The sequence below is a fragment of the Eulemur rufifrons genome, chromosome 8 (assembly GCF_041146395.1).
Source record: "Eulemur rufifrons isolate Redbay chromosome 8, OSU_ERuf_1, whole genome shotgun sequence".
Taxonomy (NCBI): Eukaryota; Metazoa; Chordata; class Mammalia; order Primates; family Lemuridae; genus Eulemur; species Eulemur rufifrons.
The window spans coordinates 88,002,310-88,021,821 of NC_090990.1; the positions used below are offsets into that span (position 1 = coordinate 88,002,310).

General features: G+C 42.6%; 1 protein-coding gene across 2 annotated transcripts in view; it reads right to left on the reverse strand.

Moving 5' to 3' along the window:
* Positions 1-19,512, reverse strand: part of ASTN1 (astrotactin 1) — a 308,529-nt gene that overhangs the window by 93,644 nt on the left and 195,373 nt on the right. For both annotated transcript variants that reach the window (XM_069478389.1, XM_069478388.1), the window contains exons 9-11: positions 8,284-8,358; positions 1,417-1,554; positions 743-893 (exon numbers count right to left, since the gene is read on the reverse strand). In XM_069478389.1, the coding sequence (XP_069334490.1) occupies positions 743-893; positions 1,417-1,554; positions 8,284-8,358 (364 nt within the window). The remainder of the gene's footprint in view (positions 1-742; positions 894-1,416; positions 1,555-8,283; positions 8,359-19,512) is intronic.

The following is a 19,512-nucleotide window of genomic DNA, read 5'->3' on the forward strand; positions in this document are numbered from 1 at the left end:
GGTGTGGCCTAAAGAGCACCTTTCTTTGCATTTTCCTGATTGTTCCCTCTGTTCTTCTTGCCCCTCTTCCTACCTACTCCTCAGCTCGCTCTCTTTTTCCCTTTTCTCATCTTCATTTTCTCTCCCTTCTCAGATGAGTCAGGCTCCTGTCGACTGCTGCCTAATTGGTAAAAGCTTGGGAAGGCCTTAGGGCTGGGAGAGTTCCACCCTGGCCCGCAGGTACACAGGCCCATCTTTGACCAAGAACAGCTCCTTGAACAGCCCATCTGGGATGGGGAAGAAGGGAGGTAAAAAGGGTACTGGCTCAGCGTCCTCACAGCTTTCACTGCTGTGGTCACAAAGGGAACACATTTTTATTCTTCGTTTTTCTCTATCATTCCTGCAATAACTTACTTCTTTCATCACTCTAGCTTTAGGTAAGTTTCTCCTACATTTTCCTATTACATTCCGCATCAACATCATACTAATAAGCAATTAATTAGTTCTCATCAACTATCTTGCAAGACTGGAAAGAAAGAATCATGCTATGTAATTCATGAAATTTCCCTTGGATAGTTATGGTACCCATAGTAGGTGCTCCGTAAGTACTCCTCATCTCAATCAAGAGAAAAGTCCTAATTTACACTAAATGATGTTACAAGTGGGGATCACGGCACACTCTCATCTACACACTGCATTGTGTCTCACCCTGCACCTTTGCTCCCCATCCCCCAAACCAACTAGCTCAGCAGGGCAGACCTACCACACAACCAGTGGAGTCCAGTTTGCGATCTGAAATGCAGCGGAAATTCTTACTGCAGCCCCCATTATCTTTGCTGCAGTCCCGCACGGGCCCAAAGGAATCTAAGAGAACCTCCAGGCTGTCAAAAGAGGATGAAGTCATCAGCTCTTCTCTGTGGGGAGAAAGAGTGAGAGGCAGGGAGAAGTCAAGGGGCTTCCAGAAGCAACAAGCAGCATTACATTCCACTTTCCCAACTGGTCAACTGGTTCATGTCTCACTTTTGCTTATAAAAATTGAAGATCAACCAGACTCCAAGGCTTGAACTAACAAATTATGGGCATTCTCCATATCCGGGAAGTGAGCCAAGACTGTAATGCCCGATCAAAGACGGAGGTCTAAACCTGGACAAGGAAATCAACATTTTATTGCCTGTCAGTCCTTAGGGTATGTGGGAAGTGCTTACAAACTCTAATTTTATGTCTTCGTTCAGTGAATGAGCCTTGGGGTGTGCAATATTGACCCAAATTCTGGCACAGCATGTGGGGAATTTGAAAGCCACTTGCCAATTTCTCCCTTTGGCTTGCATGATTCTTTTCCCAGCACCTGGAACCTTCAGGTAATTTCTTGCTTTGCCTCCCAAGCCAACTGCAGGCCTCAGCCCTGAAGCCAGATTTACCTGACCTCCCCAGACTCACCTGACCTCCACAGCGTCCTCCATCACGGTCATGTCCGTCTTGCACTTAGCTGATGGATTGATGGCCAGTTCTGCTGGCGGGATCACAAAGCTCTTGCTGAGGGGCAGCCACATGCCCTCCCCAAGGGTGTAGGTGAATCTGCAGGGACACCAGCACCAGTGGTCAGGACTGGGGGCCAACCGCCTCGCTGGGGACCTGGCCTTCCCCTCCCAGCTGTGTCTGCCCCGCCCCCCCGCCCCGCGCCAGCAGTCCTCTTCAGAAAGGGTATTTTATGGATGTGATCACTGAATCCCAAGGAGGCAGAGCCGCCGGCCTTGCTCACGTGGCCAGACAGCTGGAGAACTGATTATGCTGCCCACTCACTCGCTGTTAGAAGTGGTTTTGATCAAGTCAGAAAAAGCAAGTTCCAGCTTTCTCCAGATTTGAAGCTGGGCTTCCCCTGTCTTGAGTCAGATTTAATTGGAGGCATTTTAATTGAAGAGAGATGCCAGCCTCCCACCGTCCCCATCCCACGCTGCAGACCACAGTGGCAGCGATGGCATCTCTCTGTGCTTGGAGGAACCCTAACAAGGGAAAGAAAAGAAAAAAGCTCCCCTTCCTCTGGCTTCTGTGTGATGGGAACAGAAATGACTGAAGTCAGGAGCCTCCAGGGGAGGAGGGAAGAGGGGAGGAACATGAACAAAACAGGCCTGGATTTATTCTCTGCGCCCCCACCCACACCCTTAGCTAAAAGGCTAACCCTTGGGATACAGAGAGGATTTTTAAAAAATTCTTATAACAAGGGCTAAAAGGAATAAAAGAATCAATCAACATTTCAAGGGAGAGCTTAAGAAAACCATGAGAGATTATTTGTTTATTCATTCATTCATTTCATTTCAAAGGCATTCAAATGCTCTGTGTTCATAGTCAAAAATAGTCTTGGGATAAAAGCCAGTGTGGGTGGGATATCAGGAGGTTGGCAGTCTGGCATCCCCTCTCTCCTAACGGGGGAATGAACAATGGAAGGATGCTGGCAATTAAAGGGAACTAGGCACCGGCTCCATTAGCATGCTGGCCACAGAGCGCTCCTTCAGAATCCTGCTTCCTTCCCTTCCCTAACCCACACGCTCCCCTCTGGCCTCCTCAGGTTGCCTGAGGTGCTAGGAAACCACACTGATGACTAGAGACCTTTTATTTTAAAAAGTGTAGCCCTCTTCAGAATGCTGGCCACGGAGCAGACCCACTGAAAGGGGCTCAGGAATTGAAGGGCAGCCAAGCCACGCGGTTTCCGCCCAGGACCTGAAGGAGGGCCCTCGGTACTAGAGCAACTGGAAAGGGTGAACACGTGCCAGCCTAGTGCAGGCGAGTCCAGGGGCAGAGGCAGAGCCATTGGTGAGAGGGATGTGACCAGGATTTAGGGGATTTCTCTCCCATTGCCACCTGACTCTTGGTCCTCAGCTTCTCTGACCTATTGGGTGAACCCCCGCGTGAAGCAGCATTGAACTGCCAGAACTGCCCTTTGAAAGAGGCACTTGAATCTTCCCACCCACAGGGCCCAGGCAGCAGGTCCTGCAGGGAGGGGCCTGCGTCAGGGAAGGAAGGCCTGCCCGCCTGTTCCTCCAGGGACTAAAGAGGATGATGGAGACCACTGCTTCATTCTTCTGTGAAGTGGTTGGCAAAATTAAAGGCATGACAGCCCCTTTTCTCTCTCTCTCTCTGTCTCTCTTTCACACACACACACTTCATCTGGTAAGACTAAGAAGCCCATTCAGCGCTAATGATTGCCTCAAGATGCCTGGAATATGCGACTTAAAGATGGATGTGGGTTGAAGGAAACAACCTCCAAGAATTTGCATGATTTCACTTTGCATTTCGTAGCAGACATTCTTGAGATGAGAACATTGTAACAGGCAGGCTGTGTGTGTGTGGAGGGGGGGACCACTGCTCTTATACTGTTTCAGAGAGAACATCTACATGTTTGAATGGTACCAAGGAGAAGGCAGTTTATTGGATGTAGGAATGAGTTTTCGTTTCCTATTTTAGCTTTAAAATTACATTTTTTGCATTTATGCAGAGCAACAAATCCATGACCTGTAGTTTATAATTTATGTACTAGGGTTTAGGTAGCTGTTGGCAGTTCTAGCACATTTCTGATGGTTAATGGTTAATTTTTCTTTTGGAAGAGGAGGCTCCATGCCCATCCATCTCCCAGTTTTCCCTTCTTTCTCTGCATACAGTAATATTCCTAAGGGAAAAGCACACTACATCCTCCCCCAGCTTAAACTGCTATGGCACCCCATGCCTGCAGGACCGAGTTCCACCCTCCAAAGAGGTGAGCCCCCCCCCCCCGCCCGCCTCCTCAGCTGCTTCTTTCACCAAACCCTGCTTCTCACTTAGTGCTCCCACAGTGCAACTGACCATAGTTCCTGCAGTCGTCCTGATGTTCTCACCTCTTTGCTTTTACTTCTAAATATTCCTTCTTTCTGGATTTTCTTCCCTTTCTTCTTTGCCTGACTACTCCTTCTAAGACTTAGTTAAGGCCCCACCCCTTCCAGAAGCCCCCTCCCCTCCCCACCTCCGACCTTCATTCTCAACCCTCAGGCTGAGCAAGAGACCCTCCCCTGTGCACCCTACACAAAGTCCCTTGCTGCTCCCCAGATACTGAATTGTACCTGGTGAATCCATCACCACCTATAAGAATGTGCACTCTTGGATAGCAGAAGACAGCCCTTTGTCATCTTTGTATCCCCACTGCCTAACACAATTTCTGGCCCAGGGAGGTCACTCAATAAATAAATTGACTGATCAATAAGCAGATGTTGTTGAGTTCTGTAGTTTGCACAGGATTCTGGAGGCTGCAATCTCATTGTTCAAATTGAAAGCTGGAAGCGGTGGTGAAGATGATCCTTCATGTAGAGCAGAACATGGGTTACCTCTGGGTTTAAATGGATTTAAAAGTCAAGATGGATCTGGGTTTGACACTGTGAGGAACTTCCTAAGTGCACAGCAGCTCCTGGGACACTGCACTGGACCAAGTTAACAAAAAAGGCAGTCTCTGGTAGGGTCAAGGTGAATCTCTGTAGAGGAAGTAAAGTTAGGTGTGGGATGAGACTAACCCCACTGAGAACCGTCAAAGGGGCAGGTGCTCTGCAGAGCTGCCTCGTTTGTTCCTACAGCAGCCCTTTGAGGTTGCTCCTTTGGCCCCATTTTACCAACTTATCAACTACTATTTTAAGAACATTAGGAACCTCCCCAAGGTCACCCTTCTATAAATGGGAAAATTGGGATTGGACTCATTTTCAGGTATGGATCGCAGCAGCTTTCAAGTCCAGGCTAGCTCAGGCCTATGAAATTCTAAAGTTTTCTTTCATCTGCAAAATCTACTGAGTAACTCCAAAAACCAAATATAGAACAAACTGTCAGAGAAAAGCTGTGTCCTAAAATCTCATCTGTCCCTCATTCATGCAGATTTGGCAGGAACAACTACAAAAAGCCACCGAAGAGAAGCTGGGTGAGTGTCTGGAATGCTTTCCCAAGCTGAGCTTTCTCTTGTGACAGCTGGTGGTGACCAGTGCAGTTGATGGCTCAGCTGTGCACCGGGTCCTGCACACGGCCCTATAGAACTGGAGCTTGAAATTTCTGTTCAGAAGTAAGCACTCACCAGAGAGCACTGGGGAGAATGAGCCTGTGCTGCAACCATGGCTTGGCATGAAATAGAATGTGGGAAAAACAATACCCAGCTCTTGACCTGGCCTCTTCACTCTTTCCCAGAGCAGGCCATTCCAGGACGAGCTATTGCTCCCAGGAATGCAGGTATCCACTCAGGAGGAAGGTTTCTGAGGGGTTGATGGGTGGGAGCTTATCCCTTCTACCACAGTCCGGTGGGATGCAGTGGTCCTAGCTACCGTGGAAAGGACTTCTCAGACACTAAAATGGGTTTGGCGAGAAGATTCAGTTGGGAGATTCAGGGTCCTCTTGGACCCTTTGAGTCTAGCTTGGACCATTCCCAGGTTATTTGGGATTGCAGATTACCAAGTTTAGTGGGGGCACCTAGGTCTTTTCCTAGCTGGGTTCATAAGTTCAAGTCCTTAAGAAATACCTGAAAAGATCATCTATAGATATCTATCAAAGGCCTACAGTGTTCAGAATTGCATGTTAGATATTAAATATTTAAAGCTGTATAGAATATTACTCCTCTCAAGAAGACAACCATTTCATTGGGAAACAGATAGGCAATTAAAAATATGTATAAAATAAAATAATTGACAAATAAATATTATAGTCAGTATGTCATAGAAATTTGGAGGAGGAAAAGTCATTGTAGATTGCTGTAGTGGATTGGAGAAGCTTTACAGCAGTGTTTTTCAATTCTGGCTACAGAGCAGAATCCCCTTGGTGGTTTTAGAAAACACTCATGCATTGGCCACACCTTCCAGAACTTTTGTATTAATTGGTTTGTGCTGGATAAGATCACTGGTCATTTTTAAAGCACATTGGTGCCTGTAGAGGGCCAGGGTTGGAGACCACTTCCTAGTTGAGACTGTAAATTCTTGAAGTCAGGGACTATCTTGGTCATAGTTGTTTGATCATATCCACAGCATCTAAAACAGTGCCTTGCAATAGCAAGTATTCAATAGATATTGGGTTTGGTTGAGACTCAGTCTGGACCACGAAAACAGGTAGTATTCATATTAAGAGGAGAACGTGAATTCTTGCTAGAGGAAAGGGGTTGAGCAAGTGTGCAGAGTGGAGAATACTGAGGTTATTGGGGACAATGGATCAGTTAGAAGACAAACTCAACTGAGAATGGAAGGTTCCACAGGAGAAGAGCAGCTATTTAAAGGGAGTTGTATGCTGGCAATCAGCGGTAGAAAGGTTCGAATGTCAGGATTTAAACTTTATTCCACAGTTTAGGAAAATGTGTGGTGGCTTGGAATTCATCGGGACACTAAATCATGACTGAGCAGAGTAGCAAGTAAATAGTTCATTATAGTCACTGAACAGGCCACAGAATTTTCCCGAGTGGCCATTGGTATATGGTTTACTCAGATTCCAGAGTAGTTTCAATTAAAGTTCCTAGTACCTAAAATAAGCAGATCATGACCCATTGCTTTCATTGGAGAGACTAGTTTGTTGTCATGTTAGGGACCAGAATTGTAATGACTTCTGAATAACCCACTGGCTCCTGAGATAGTCGACCTCATGAGTTGAACCACACAACTGGTCCCCTCTGTAGTGCTTGGGTATCACATCCAGTTGGCAGCCAGTAAATGTGGGGAAAATGGTGTTTGTGGGGTTGGAAACACAGTTTTTGTGCAGTTTCTATTTTAATAGCCATTTCATTAAGACCCTTGTTTTCTAAAGTGTTAGTTTCTGATTTTTAGGGAACAGGGAAATTATCCACGTTAATCAGCCAAATTCCCCTAGGGTTCCCATCTGCCTTATCTTTATCATCCTCTGAAGGTCTGGAAGACCACGAGTAGGAAACCAGGAGAAAAAGTCAGCCAAATGATAAATCATTGTTGGGAAGTTTTAACGTCCAAGTCTAAGGAATGTAGCTGACATCTCTTGCAGCATAAATCCTCAAAAGCACCCTGCAGCTAGTGCCATTAATGGGACCCAGCCTGCCCCGGGAGAGACACTCAGGAAAGAAAAGGGCAAGGGAAGACCCTCAGAGGAAGTGGTTCTGTGAATCTGCACTAGCTAGGAGCATGCCTTAGGACAACAACTCGGTGGCCAAGCCAGTCTATCCCAAGCTACCAGGAGGAGCAGCAGAAGCTCTGCAGAAAAGTGAGCGCTAGAAGGCAAATGCAGGAGCAAAAATTCATACCTAGGCCAGGAGTGGATGACACAGAAGGTCTGGGGTGGGGTTTGAGATGGTGGCAGCGAATATGTGAGACTCAGCAAACCCTACGAGTGCAGTGAAAAGAAAGCAAGTCTTCCACTTGCTTCCAGTTGCTCACCATTTCTCTGACAAAGGCATGCAGAGGCTGGACTCATCCTGTGCCATCAGCATGTGCAGGACTGCTCACTTCCTCTACTAGGGGGCTTGCTCGTGGAGGCAGATGCATTCCTGTCCCTACTGTCAGGCCAAGCACCGTCTCTGGCACTTAGTAGGCACTCAGCAAATGTATGCTAAGTGCAGGACAGATTGACAAAATGAATGGATGATAAGATATTAGTTTGGAAATAAACTGTGGTCCAGCTAAGACCTAATGTGAATTCAGCTTTGTGAAAATGCAATAGTTCATGACTGGCACTCAAATTCTTCCTCTGCTTGTGGGCCTTTCTAACATGTGCTATTTCCAGGTATGCAAGTAGAAATCTGGGAGAAACTAGAAGCAACCAATTTGATCAGGAGAATAGTAGATTAAAAAAAAGTTAGTAATAATGAGGTAGAGTTTAGAGAAGGAGAAGGCTAGGGCAGGAGAGATTCATTTTGAACAACTTTAGACTCCATGAGGAAGGTGCAAATTAGATGCAAAATGGAGAGGCAGGAGCTGACATTAATTGCCTGCTCTGTGCCAGTTTCTGTGCCAGGGACTGGCACAGAAACAATGATTTATCCCTCACAACAATCCAGCCAGGTATGTAATATAGCCCCATTTAGCACATGCAGAAACTGGAAGTTCCGAGGGGTTAGTTAATTACTGAGGTTCACGGAGCCGGCAAGGAAGGAAGCCAGGACCCAAACAGACTCAGTTTAACTTCGAAGTCCTCCTTGTTGTCACTGGGTATGATTTGGGGCAGGCACTTTTGCTACTAGGCAGGCAGAACAACGGAGAGTGTTTCCTATTTTGTACCTTACCACTAGGAAAGTCAGTCCAGTGGGAAGTAAGATGTACGGCTTGCAGACGTATGTAAGCAAGTCCCTAGACAACCACTTACCTGAATATTTTATCAGAGGGCTGCTCTCCCAAAACCAGGTCAAAGCCTCGCTGAAATATTGTGTAAGGCCAAGGCCTAAAAGAAGAAACGTCATTCAATTAAAGGCAGCTCAACAAACACTTGCTGAACACCCACTTTGTGCCAGACACCATGGCAGGTTGTGCAGACCCAGAGATGAAGAAGACATATCCCCTGCCCGCCAGAAGCTCATGAATGTCAGCTCACACACAGCCTGGAATCCTAGAACCTGACCAAGATCAGGACCAATGTAAAAGTTCCCGAACCACTAGGAAAATGGAATTTAATAAACAATTGGAGCTACATATAGAGTAAAATTATACTAAAGTGGACTTTACATATCTGTAATTCATAGTCCTTCAAATGTACGTTTACAGAAACCTAGTTTGGTCTCACTTAAGAAAGAGGGGCAGTGTGATTTCTTGAGATAGTTCAGAATTCAGACTATTCAGACTATTGAACCAACTGTGTGACTTTGAGCAGACTATTTGCTTTGCTGAGCCTAATTTCTTCATTGCTAAAAATAGGGTTAATAAACAATAGCTGCCTAACAGACCATTGTGAAAAATTAAGCAAACCTCTTAGGCCACAGCTCATACAGAGTCTTCAGCATGTTCCCTTACTCAAAATTACATATAGACTCTGAGTCTTTGATAGGTTCAAAATGTCATCAAACATTTTACGTCACTCATTCAAACAGAAACAATTGAAATGGAATTGGCAAATAATTCATAACTGTAATCTTCTAGTGAATGTCTGGGTATTGTCACATGTACTAGAAAGTCACAAAACTATTTGTTTTAAATAGTGTATATCTTTTAATTAACCTGGATAGGGAAACCCCAAATCATTTACTCATTCAAGCAAGAGCTGGTAACACCCAGATCCCATGCCAAGTACTGAGCTATTGCACGCACTAGATAGACTTAGACCTTACTTCCATGGAACTCAGCCTCCTAACTCACCCAATTGTTGATGATTTCACTGTAGACATTCCTTTGGTTTTCAAGGACTACAAAAAGTCAGAAAAATAAATCGTCACTACTATTTGGGGCTACATCTAATACTAGGAGTTAACACAGTGGTTTTCAGTGCAGAGAATATCATCCAATAGAGGGCTTTTGGGAAAAGTTATGGCGCTTCTTGAATGATACAATGATTGGGGGTGGGGGGCAATACTGGCCCCTACCTTTAAAAGGTAGGGCCAGGAAGGCTAGAATAATACAGTGCTCAGGACAGTTCTGCACAACAAATACTTTCCCCATGTCCTATAAGCTTTTGGATGTCATGGTGGACATTTAGTTAGGTGTTGAAAACCTCCTTCTAATGATCTAAGCCTAGATGTTAACTTCATTCACATATAAGCACAAAGTAGTTTATACAGTGTCAATATAAGATGAATTTTCTCGGTACACCACTATTATGTAAATTGAGGGAAGATTACACATTGTATAATCACTTTTTTCTCTTTTTTTAATTTCAATAGATTTAGGGAATACAAGCGTTTTTTGTTACATGGATGAATTCTATAATGCTGAAGTCAGGGCTTTTAATGTACCCATCACCAGAATAGTGTACATTGTACCCAACAGGTAGATTTTATCCCTCACTCCCTATCTACCCTTTCCCCTTCTTTGGTTTCAATATCCATTACACCACTTTATTTTAATACCCTATATACCCCTCATTTACCTCTCACTTATAAGTGAGAACATGTGGTATTTGTTTTTTCATTCCTGAGAGACTTCACCTAGAATAATAGTCTCCAGTTTCATCCAGGTTACTGCAAAAGCCATTATTTCATCCCAATTTATGGCTGAGTAGTACTCCATGGTGTATATATTTTCTTTATCCGCTCCACATTTTCTTATCTTCTCCTAAGTTGATGGGCACTTAGGTTGATTCCACATCTTTGCAATTGTGAATTGTGTTGTGATAAACATTCAGGTGCAGGTGTCTTTTTTGTACAATGACTTATTTTCCTTTGGGTAGATACCCAGTATTAGGATTGCTGGATTGAATGGTAGATCTACTTTAGTTCTTTGAGAAATCTCTACACTGTTTTCCATAGAGATTGTACTAATTTACATTCCCACTAACAGTGTATAAGCATTCCCTTTTTACCATATCTGGGGCAACATCTATTGTTTTTTGACTTTTTATTAATGACCATTCTGACAGAGGTAAGGTGGTATCTCGTTGTTTTAATTTGCACTTCCCTGATGATTAGTGATATTGTCATGTTTCTTGGCCATTTGTCTATCTTCTTTTGAAAAAAAAATCTGTTCAGGTCTTTTGCCCACTTTTTGATGGGGTTATTTGTTTTTTTCTTATTGATTTGCTTGAGTTCTTTTTAGAATCTGGATATTAGTCCTTTTTCAGATGTATAATTTGCCAATATTTTCTCATATTATGTAGACTGTCTATTTACTCTGTTAATTATTTCTTTTGCTATACAGAAAATTTTAAGTTTAATTAAGTCTCATTTATTTATTTTTATTATTGTTGTATTTGCTTTTGGGGTCTTACTCATATATTTTCTGCACAGGCTAATGTCCAGAAGAGTTTTTCCTATATTTTCTTCTAGAATTTTTATGCTTTCAGGTCTTACATTTGAGCCTTTAATCCATATTGAGTTAATTTTTGTATATGGTGAGAGATAGGAATCCAGTTTCATTCATCTGCATGTGATTATCCAATTTTCCTAGCACCATTTATTGAATAGGGTACCCTTTCCCCAGTGTATATCTTTGTCTGCCTTGTTGAAAATCAGTTGGTTGTAGGTATATGGCTTTATTTCTAAGTTCTCTACTCTGTTCCATTGTCTATGTGTCTACCTTTATACCAGTACCATGATGTTTTGGTTAATATAGCCCTGTAGTATAATTTGGAGTCAGGTAATGTGATGTCTTCAGATTTGTTTTTTGTTTGTTTGTTTGTTTGTTTGTTTTCTTAGGATTGCTTTGGCTATTTGGGTTCTTTTTTGGTTCCATGTGAAGTTTAGGATTGTTTTTTTCTAGGTTTGTGAAAAATGACATTGGTATTTTGATGGGAATTATGTTGATCTATAAATCACTTTGGGTAGTATGGACATTTTAACAATGTTGATTCTTCCAATCCATAAGCATGAAATATTTTTCCTTTTGTTTGTGTCATCTGTGATTTCTTTCATCAATGTTTTGTAGTACTCCTTGTAGACATCTTTCACCTCCTTGCTTAAGTATATTTCTAAATATTTTATTTTCTTTGTAGCTATGGTAAATTGTGTTGAGTTCTTGATTTGACTCTCTTGACTGCACACTAATTAGAAACACTACTGATTTGTATACATTAATTTTGTAATCTGAGATTTTGTTAAATTTACTTATCAATTCTAGGAGTCTTTTGGTGGAGTGTATAATCACTTTGAATCACTAATACAGTACATGCCTATTAGTATATATTGCTGTTACATATATTGAGTATTATATATTACATTATGTATTATATTACAGTGAATATACCTTAGGTGCAAATGTCTGCTAAATTCATTATTTATTCTATTATAATAGCATATTAAAATAGTTATTATAATGGCATGTTAAAATATAATTATTATATGTTAATATAGTTATTATATCAGTGTAAATTATTTTTTCTCCTTTAATTACTGTTAAGGCATTACATTTATTTGTGGAAATTTTGTGTATACAGATTTATTATTTATGTATTTTATTTAAGAATAATAAAAAGGGTTTAAAATATTTGCTATAAAATAGGTGCTGGGTCTGATAGGGTTGAGAACCATCAACCTAACCCAACCAGCTAACCAACTAACTACCCAAGGAGTTGGTGGTTGCAAGGGGCAGCCACTGGGACTATGTGGGAGGGAGCAGGTGGGATGAATGTGTTCATTATTTACGCTTACTATTTATAAACACTTTATTTGTGGGGTTCAATTTAGAAATATCTTGAGGCAACAAAAATTGGCTCCAAAAAGTACCCAAACACTGTACTATGAATAACTCCTGCATCAAATAAAAAGCCTCCCATCCAGGTGTTTTTCATGTTTGTTCTGTTCATTGTAGGTGAACCCAGAGAGCAGGGTTTGAATTTGGTTCTTTTCTGCTCAACAGTAAGTGGTGGCTTATGGGCAGCAGAAAAATATATATTGATTCTAGAAAAAGTCTAGAAATCATGAGAAAAAATGTCCAATATGATCCTAGACACCTAGAAGAGGCAGTAAAAAAAGAAGAGGGACATGCAATTTGATTTATCTCTATTTTGGGTAGAATCACATTTTATTTACTGCCAGTTTAATAGTATTAAACAGCATACATTTTGAGTTTCAGTCATTTCTAGCACTCAAAACTGATATAATGTATAATTAGAGTTAATTCTTGGCGTAGTTCCTAGGTTGTTTGAAAATATATTTTGAGGAGCCAAATCTTAAGACTGGCATTGATTATAATGTGAACAATTAACTGCATAGAACAACACAAATAAACCTGTATTCAAGCCATATTTAATGAGTCAATGAGCTTGGAAACATTTATTAAGCACACATCCACATGTTGCTAGGTACATTAGGTCAAAGAGACCTCCAGGTCTTGAGGGGCCTGAAAATTAAGTCAACTCAAATCCAAAGGGTGCAAAGGGTGCAGAGATATGCAGTGCAGACCCCGTCCTAATCACGTTTAGAGGCAGCAGGGCACAGTGGTTAGGACATGGGGTCTGGAGTCAGCCTGCCTATTTCAGCTCAGCTGCCAATCACTGTGTGACTGTGGGCAGGTCCATTAATCATTCTGTATCCCCATGTCCTCATTTGTAAGATGAGACTAATAATAACAATTTTATCAATCCAGCAAAGTTGTCATGAAGAGGAATTAGCCAATATAATTAAAGTGCTCAGAACAGTGCCTGGCATTTAGTGAGTGCCATGGAGGCATTTATTAAATAAGTTAAATTTTCTAATTATCTGGATCAAATATAAATACTACAATGAGGAGTGATCTCCAAATTTCGATAGAGGAAGAAGTGTCTTGCCCTAAGTGGCAAATGCAATGCCAGCACCAGGCTTTAACTCAGACTGCAAACGTCTTTGTACTGGCTGGCAGGGAGGCAAAGTGAGTATGGAAAGGTCAAAGTCAGACCCCCCACCTCCCACCTCCCGCCAGCGATCACTTGACTGAGCACCTAACTCCACAGTGTTGACATTAAACACAAAGAGGAGGCCAGAGCCTGTTGTGAAATGGCAAGAAGAGTCAGAGAGCTGTAAATTGTAGCAGCAAAGGAATAAAAGGGAATTTACTTACTTTCTTTCCACTAGCAAGGGAGGATCTGCCATAAAGATGGGAAATCTTATTTGATTTATTTAGCAAATATTTGAAGAGGCCTATTATGTGTGAACTGTGATATTAGGCAGCAGAATTGGGATAAGGAGATTCTTGTCCTCAAAGGAATCTACAGTTTTTCTAAAGAAACACATACAGACCCAGATAAATCAATGCAAATGTTAAAATGGAAGGGGAATGGATCTATAGGAAATAAGCTAAGTGGGAGTGGGTGGTGGTAGATCACCCTTCCTGGTGCGAGGAAGGCTGGGTGTTGGCAGTACATGCAAGGATGGTTGGGGGAGTTTGGTGCACATGAGTGGAAAAGCCACAGAGGGCCACACAGGAAAAGGCAGTGGCAAAGCAATCAAGAGATGGACCTAAAATGCTGAAAACACTTTGAAACTGACTTACTTGAGAGCAACTGAAAGAGGAGAGGCCTCTGTATTAGGGTTGTTTGAATGCAAGTTAAAGTACAAAAGACGAACAGGCCTCACCAAAAAGAGGCCCATCGCTGAGTCCTATATACAGGCTTAGATGGAAATTGCCTGTGGGATGCCTGGAAACAGGGTCTAAAGGACCTTATAACTGTCCCTCACCTCTCTTTGCTCTGCTTCTCACACTACGGGCTTCATTCTCCCAAAACTAGTGTACGCGTACGCGGGGGGACTTGGCCTCCAGCAGCTCCTGCTCATGTCTTTACAGGCTCAGACCACAGAGAAGGCACTTCCCTCCTCATCAGGGAAAATGATCTGGGGAGGAGCTGCCTGACACAGCCCAAGTCAGAAGAGCAACCTGGACCCCTGTCTGGGGCCAGGGAAGTAGAGGCATCTATGTAGATGGAAACTTGTGTTTGGTTTTCAGAGTTAGAGCTGGGGAGGAGAGTGAGTGGCAAAGAAAATCATTTCCACCTCAGCTTCTATCTATTAACACCCATGGCAGCAAGAGTGCTCTTCCAGCAAGGGCAGGTGGCATTACTGAGCAGACTGTGCCGATACCAGTTTTGCAGAAGGGCCCTAGGCCATCGAGGAGCCCATGGCCAGAGTCAGGCCAGACATGGGGCAGGAGGTTGAACTCTGTCATTGGAATTGGAAGAACCCTCAGTCTCTTGTCTCCACTTTGATATGTGGCTTCAGTATTGTCTTTCCTCTGCATTGGGCAACCCATTCACAACCTCTTAGAACAGAGCTTGTTTGTTAAGATCTTCACTCTAACAAACCAAGACCCTGAACATCATCCTGGGTGATCCCGCGTGGGCGGCTGCAGGTGACCCCCATTCAGGCCATCACAGGCCGACTCAGGAACTACCTCGGATCCCCCGCCCCATGCAGGGGTGTATCTGTGCCACAGAGGAGCCCCACTGTAACAGAAGGACAGCACTCAGCAGGACCCATGTGCAAATTGTGTATGCTGAGAACTGTTCTCTTTTATTTGCCCTTTCTTTTCTCCTCCTGTCTCCCACAATACCCACACTCTATTCAGTGTCTTCTCTCAGCATGGGCAATTTCCAAGCTTTCAGTTTCTCTCCTAAATCCTCTCTTCTTCCCCAGGACACATCCGCTGTTGCAGGCATTTTCCCTTAGTCTTGGTGATGTCATTGGCCAAAAGTTGGCTGTGACCACTACTTGATGTTTGGCCTTCACCCTGGTTACTTGGGCATTTCTTCCACTATAACTCCTAGACCCAGCTGGGTGAGTAAAGACCCTGCAGAGCGAGCCTGACTGGGTGCTCCCTTCACACGGGCTTTCTCAGTGCGGCAAGGGACCACTTCTGTTCTAGACGAAGGTCCCTTAAATGCTGCTTTTCTAGGTCCCTTAAATGCTGCTTTTGATTTAGGGCTAGTCCCAGCTTTCCACCTAACTGTGGCACCTGGAAACAGAGCTCAGAAGCTATTGGCCAGCACGTGTGCTAATGGGCTTCCTGTGGAAGGCTTTCCAGCTCAGGGAGGGAGGAGAAATAGAGATGAATAAATAGATTGATGATAGATAATAGACAGATAGATAGATAATAGATAGATAGAAAATAGGTTGGGAATAGAGTGAGAGAGAATATACGTATGTATGTATGTATCTATGTATCTATGTATGCATGTACGAGGTGTGTGTGTGTGTGTGTGTGTGTGTGTTCTTTTTATACAGTCCAGTGCAGAGGGAATCTTTCAGCCGGAGGCAATGATGTATGAGGTGTTTCATGAAGAGCTTTTAGAAACTATGAGCTTTTTCTGATCTTACATATTCTTCCACCTGTCACTAAAGGAAACATTTTACAAATGAAAATATTTGTCTCTAGTTAAATGAAAGCACATCCTTTCAAGCCTGCCTCTGTCCCACATTGGCTACGTTTCTGGTGGAAGCGTGGTTTTGTAAAGCTCCTGCCCAGCTATTCGCAACACTGTGGGGCACCAGTGTAGGATACCATGCCCATATGTGGTGTGAGAGCTTGGAGCAAATGTTCCTTTTCTTAACTAGGTAAATGCATCTATAAGAAGGGACCAGTGAAAGAAAGAGAGAATAGAAGTTCATTTTAAAAAGTGCTCTGGAAAAAGGTAGTTTGCAAGATATACAAGAGAAGGAGGCGGGAGGGAAAAAATGCCAAAAATTAGTTTTCTAGCTCTGCCGTCAGCTGAACAATTCCATGTTTCAACTGATCCTGATGATAAATGGGGAGACTGTTGTGTGTCACTGTCTTCACAATCACTACCAGTTCTGGGAGAAATAAATACCTGGAATGGCCAATCTCTAGATTATCTGGTAAAACTGTGGCTTTATCAGAAATTTATAAGAATAAAGATGGATAATGATGCCCTAAGTTTATATAGGATGCTGTCATGCTTCAGGGCCTTTGCAGATGTGTTTCCCCATCTGGAGTTGACCCTCCCATACACTTGGATAACTTAGACTATTCTTTAAAATAGTATAGCTTAAAATTCTTAAAAATGACATCCTCAAATAGGTCTTCCCTGGTGCTCCAAGACTAGGGAGTACCCTTGTTATATTCTCTCGTGACATCCTGCACTTTCCTTTATAGAACCTATAGCTATAATTGATATATTAAATATTTAGTTAGTATTTTCCCCTCATCAGATATAAAGAAACTTGCCTTCACAACTGCTATACCCTCAATGTCTAGGATAGTGCCATCACATGGCAGATGCTCAATAAAGACCTCAACTACATCACAAATGAGGTTGAGGGTTGGTTGGGCTTGTGTCCTGGATCAGGCAATCATTAAACTATATGACCTCAGATAAATCCCTGGATTTTTTCAACCTCAGTATAGTCATGTGTTGCTTAGCAATGGGGACACATTCTGAGAAATGCATCATTAGGTAATTTTGTCACTGTGCAAACATCCTAGATGGTATAGCCTGCTACACACCTAGTCTATATTCTATAGCTTATTGTTCCTAGAGTATAAACTTGCATAGCATGTTACTGTATTGAATACTGTAGGCAATTATGACATAGTGGTATCTGTGCATCTAAACATAGAAAAGGTACAGGAAAAATACAGTATTATGATCTTATGAGACCACCATTATATACACAGTCCTTCATTGATTGAAACATCATTATGCAGCGCGTGACTATATTTTCATCTATAAAATGTGTGCAAAATAGTAGCTAGAGTTGATAAATGTTGATCATCGGGCAGTATTCAGAGCCCACTTGAAGCTGGAGGAAAATAGGGTCAGGGATTTAAAATGAGACCTATCAGTGTGGTGGCCAACTGCATCCATTTGTGCAAACACAGGAATGGAGTCACAGGGTTGTTGAGTTCAACCAGCATTGGAGTGTTCCAGTGGATACAATAAAATGTTGATAAAATAACACTTACAGTTGTTAAATGAGCACATATATACTTAGCACAGGGCTGGCACATAGAAAAAATTCAATAAATACTAGCTATCATTATTCATTATAATTAACATTCTCATTTGGTGAATAGAAAGTGTATTTCTAATTTTACCTTTAGAAAATGAATTGTGATGCTCATTGTGTTATCTTTTCACATATACATCTCATGTAAATAAAAATTAAATATTGATGCGATTGTATTAATTATTTAATGTCTATTCCTAAGTAAACAAATTCATTTAGAATTTTTTACACAGAAAAGTAACATATTCATCAGTAACCAGCAAAAGTAGTTAGGAGTGAAACCAGACTGAGTCAGTTTAAAACCCGGCCCTACCACCCCTTAACTCTGTGGGCTTGGCTGAGCTCACTAACCCATGCCACCAGACCCTTCTCTGCACTCCTCTCCTCCTGCAGCCGGGCCAGCACTGCCTCGCCCCGTCCTCCCTCCTCATTTCAGAGCCTGGATCACTGGCCTTGCCAACATTTTCCCATAATTTTTGGTAAGTTCAGTGTGTACTTAGATGATCCTTTTATTTTTTTTAAACTCAAATTTTATTACAATACATCTTACATTACATTCTAATATTAAACAGTTTAAGTAGATGATCCTTTTAATATTCAAGTCAGCTCCCCCAACAATCCTGTCTCCTACCCTCCTACTACCTTGGTCATATCCTAGATTACCAAATATGCCACCCTTCCTTGGTCTCAATTTCAAGAATCTCAATATCTGAGCATCACCTCCTACCTTCCCAGCTTACTCTTTCTAACACCACAACAATTTTCTAGCTGCCTTAGAAATCCATCCATCCTACCACAGTTTCCCTGACCCTCTCCCACCCCATGTACCCTCTTCCTTCTTGAATCAGATGAAATCCTGTCATCCATTACTGGAATCACTCCGGTGCATGTAACCTCAACTCCCACACCCCTCCAGTGCCTCATCATGCTTGTCTGAAACTCTCCAACACTGGTCCCACTCGGCAACCCTGTGGCTCCCTTTCTATGTTCGCACCGACAGACGCAGTTGGCCACCACACTGACTGGTCTTATTTTAAGCTCCTGACCACTAACCTCAAGTGGGCTCAGAGCATTGCCCGGCGATTAAACTACATTTTCCTTGTCCATTTGCTCTCCCTCTCTCCAGATCACTATGTCATGCCTTCTTCTTTCTCCTCAAACCTCTGACACTGCTAATCCTCTCCCTCAGCTAATGATCTACTTCTCACATCCCTGAGAAAACAGAGGCCATCAGACTCAAAGCCATCACCACCACGTCCACCCACCTGCCTGCCCTGTGCCTGTCACTGAGGCCTCCTTGCGGTAATTAAGCGTGCGCAGTTTCTGCTCCTGACTAGAGTGCCGCCATCCCAGCTCATCTTTCGGCATCTTATAGGAAATGAGATATAAGGAAGGGGCCCTAGATGGAAGCTACCAGTCCGACTTGCTTCTGCTCCCCTGACCCTGAGCATGCACGAGCTCCAGAGAGCCTCCACTTCTCCACACACACAGTGGGGATCATACTGCATGGCATATGCCACACAAACCTCATACTGTTGAAAAAGTGTGCTTCAGATCCTTGATAATCTTTGATTACTAATTTTTAAACAATTTTTTGGGGTAGTTGTCATTCTCTATTTTATATATATGCGCGTGTGTGTGCTTTACGTAAATTGTCTCATTTAAAGATAGAGCAGTGAAAAGGTGACACAATCCCTGCCTCTCTGTGGCTCAGTTTTCTCATCCATAAATGGGCATAATAATAGTATCCACCTCATCAACCACACAGGGTGGAATGATTTTTTAAATACAAGCAAATAACTTTCAATAACCTTGGGCTATAGTAAGTTCTGAATAAATGTTCACTATTATTATTATTCACATGTTCATAGGAATTCTGATCCTGAATGTTGGAAAGGGGTTTTGCCTGATGAAATTTTAGAAGCATATATAATGATTTTGAAAATGATGATCTTGAACAAAATGTTGTAACTTTGCCCCCAGATTTTGGAATTTAGGGATACAACCTTGCCCAAAAA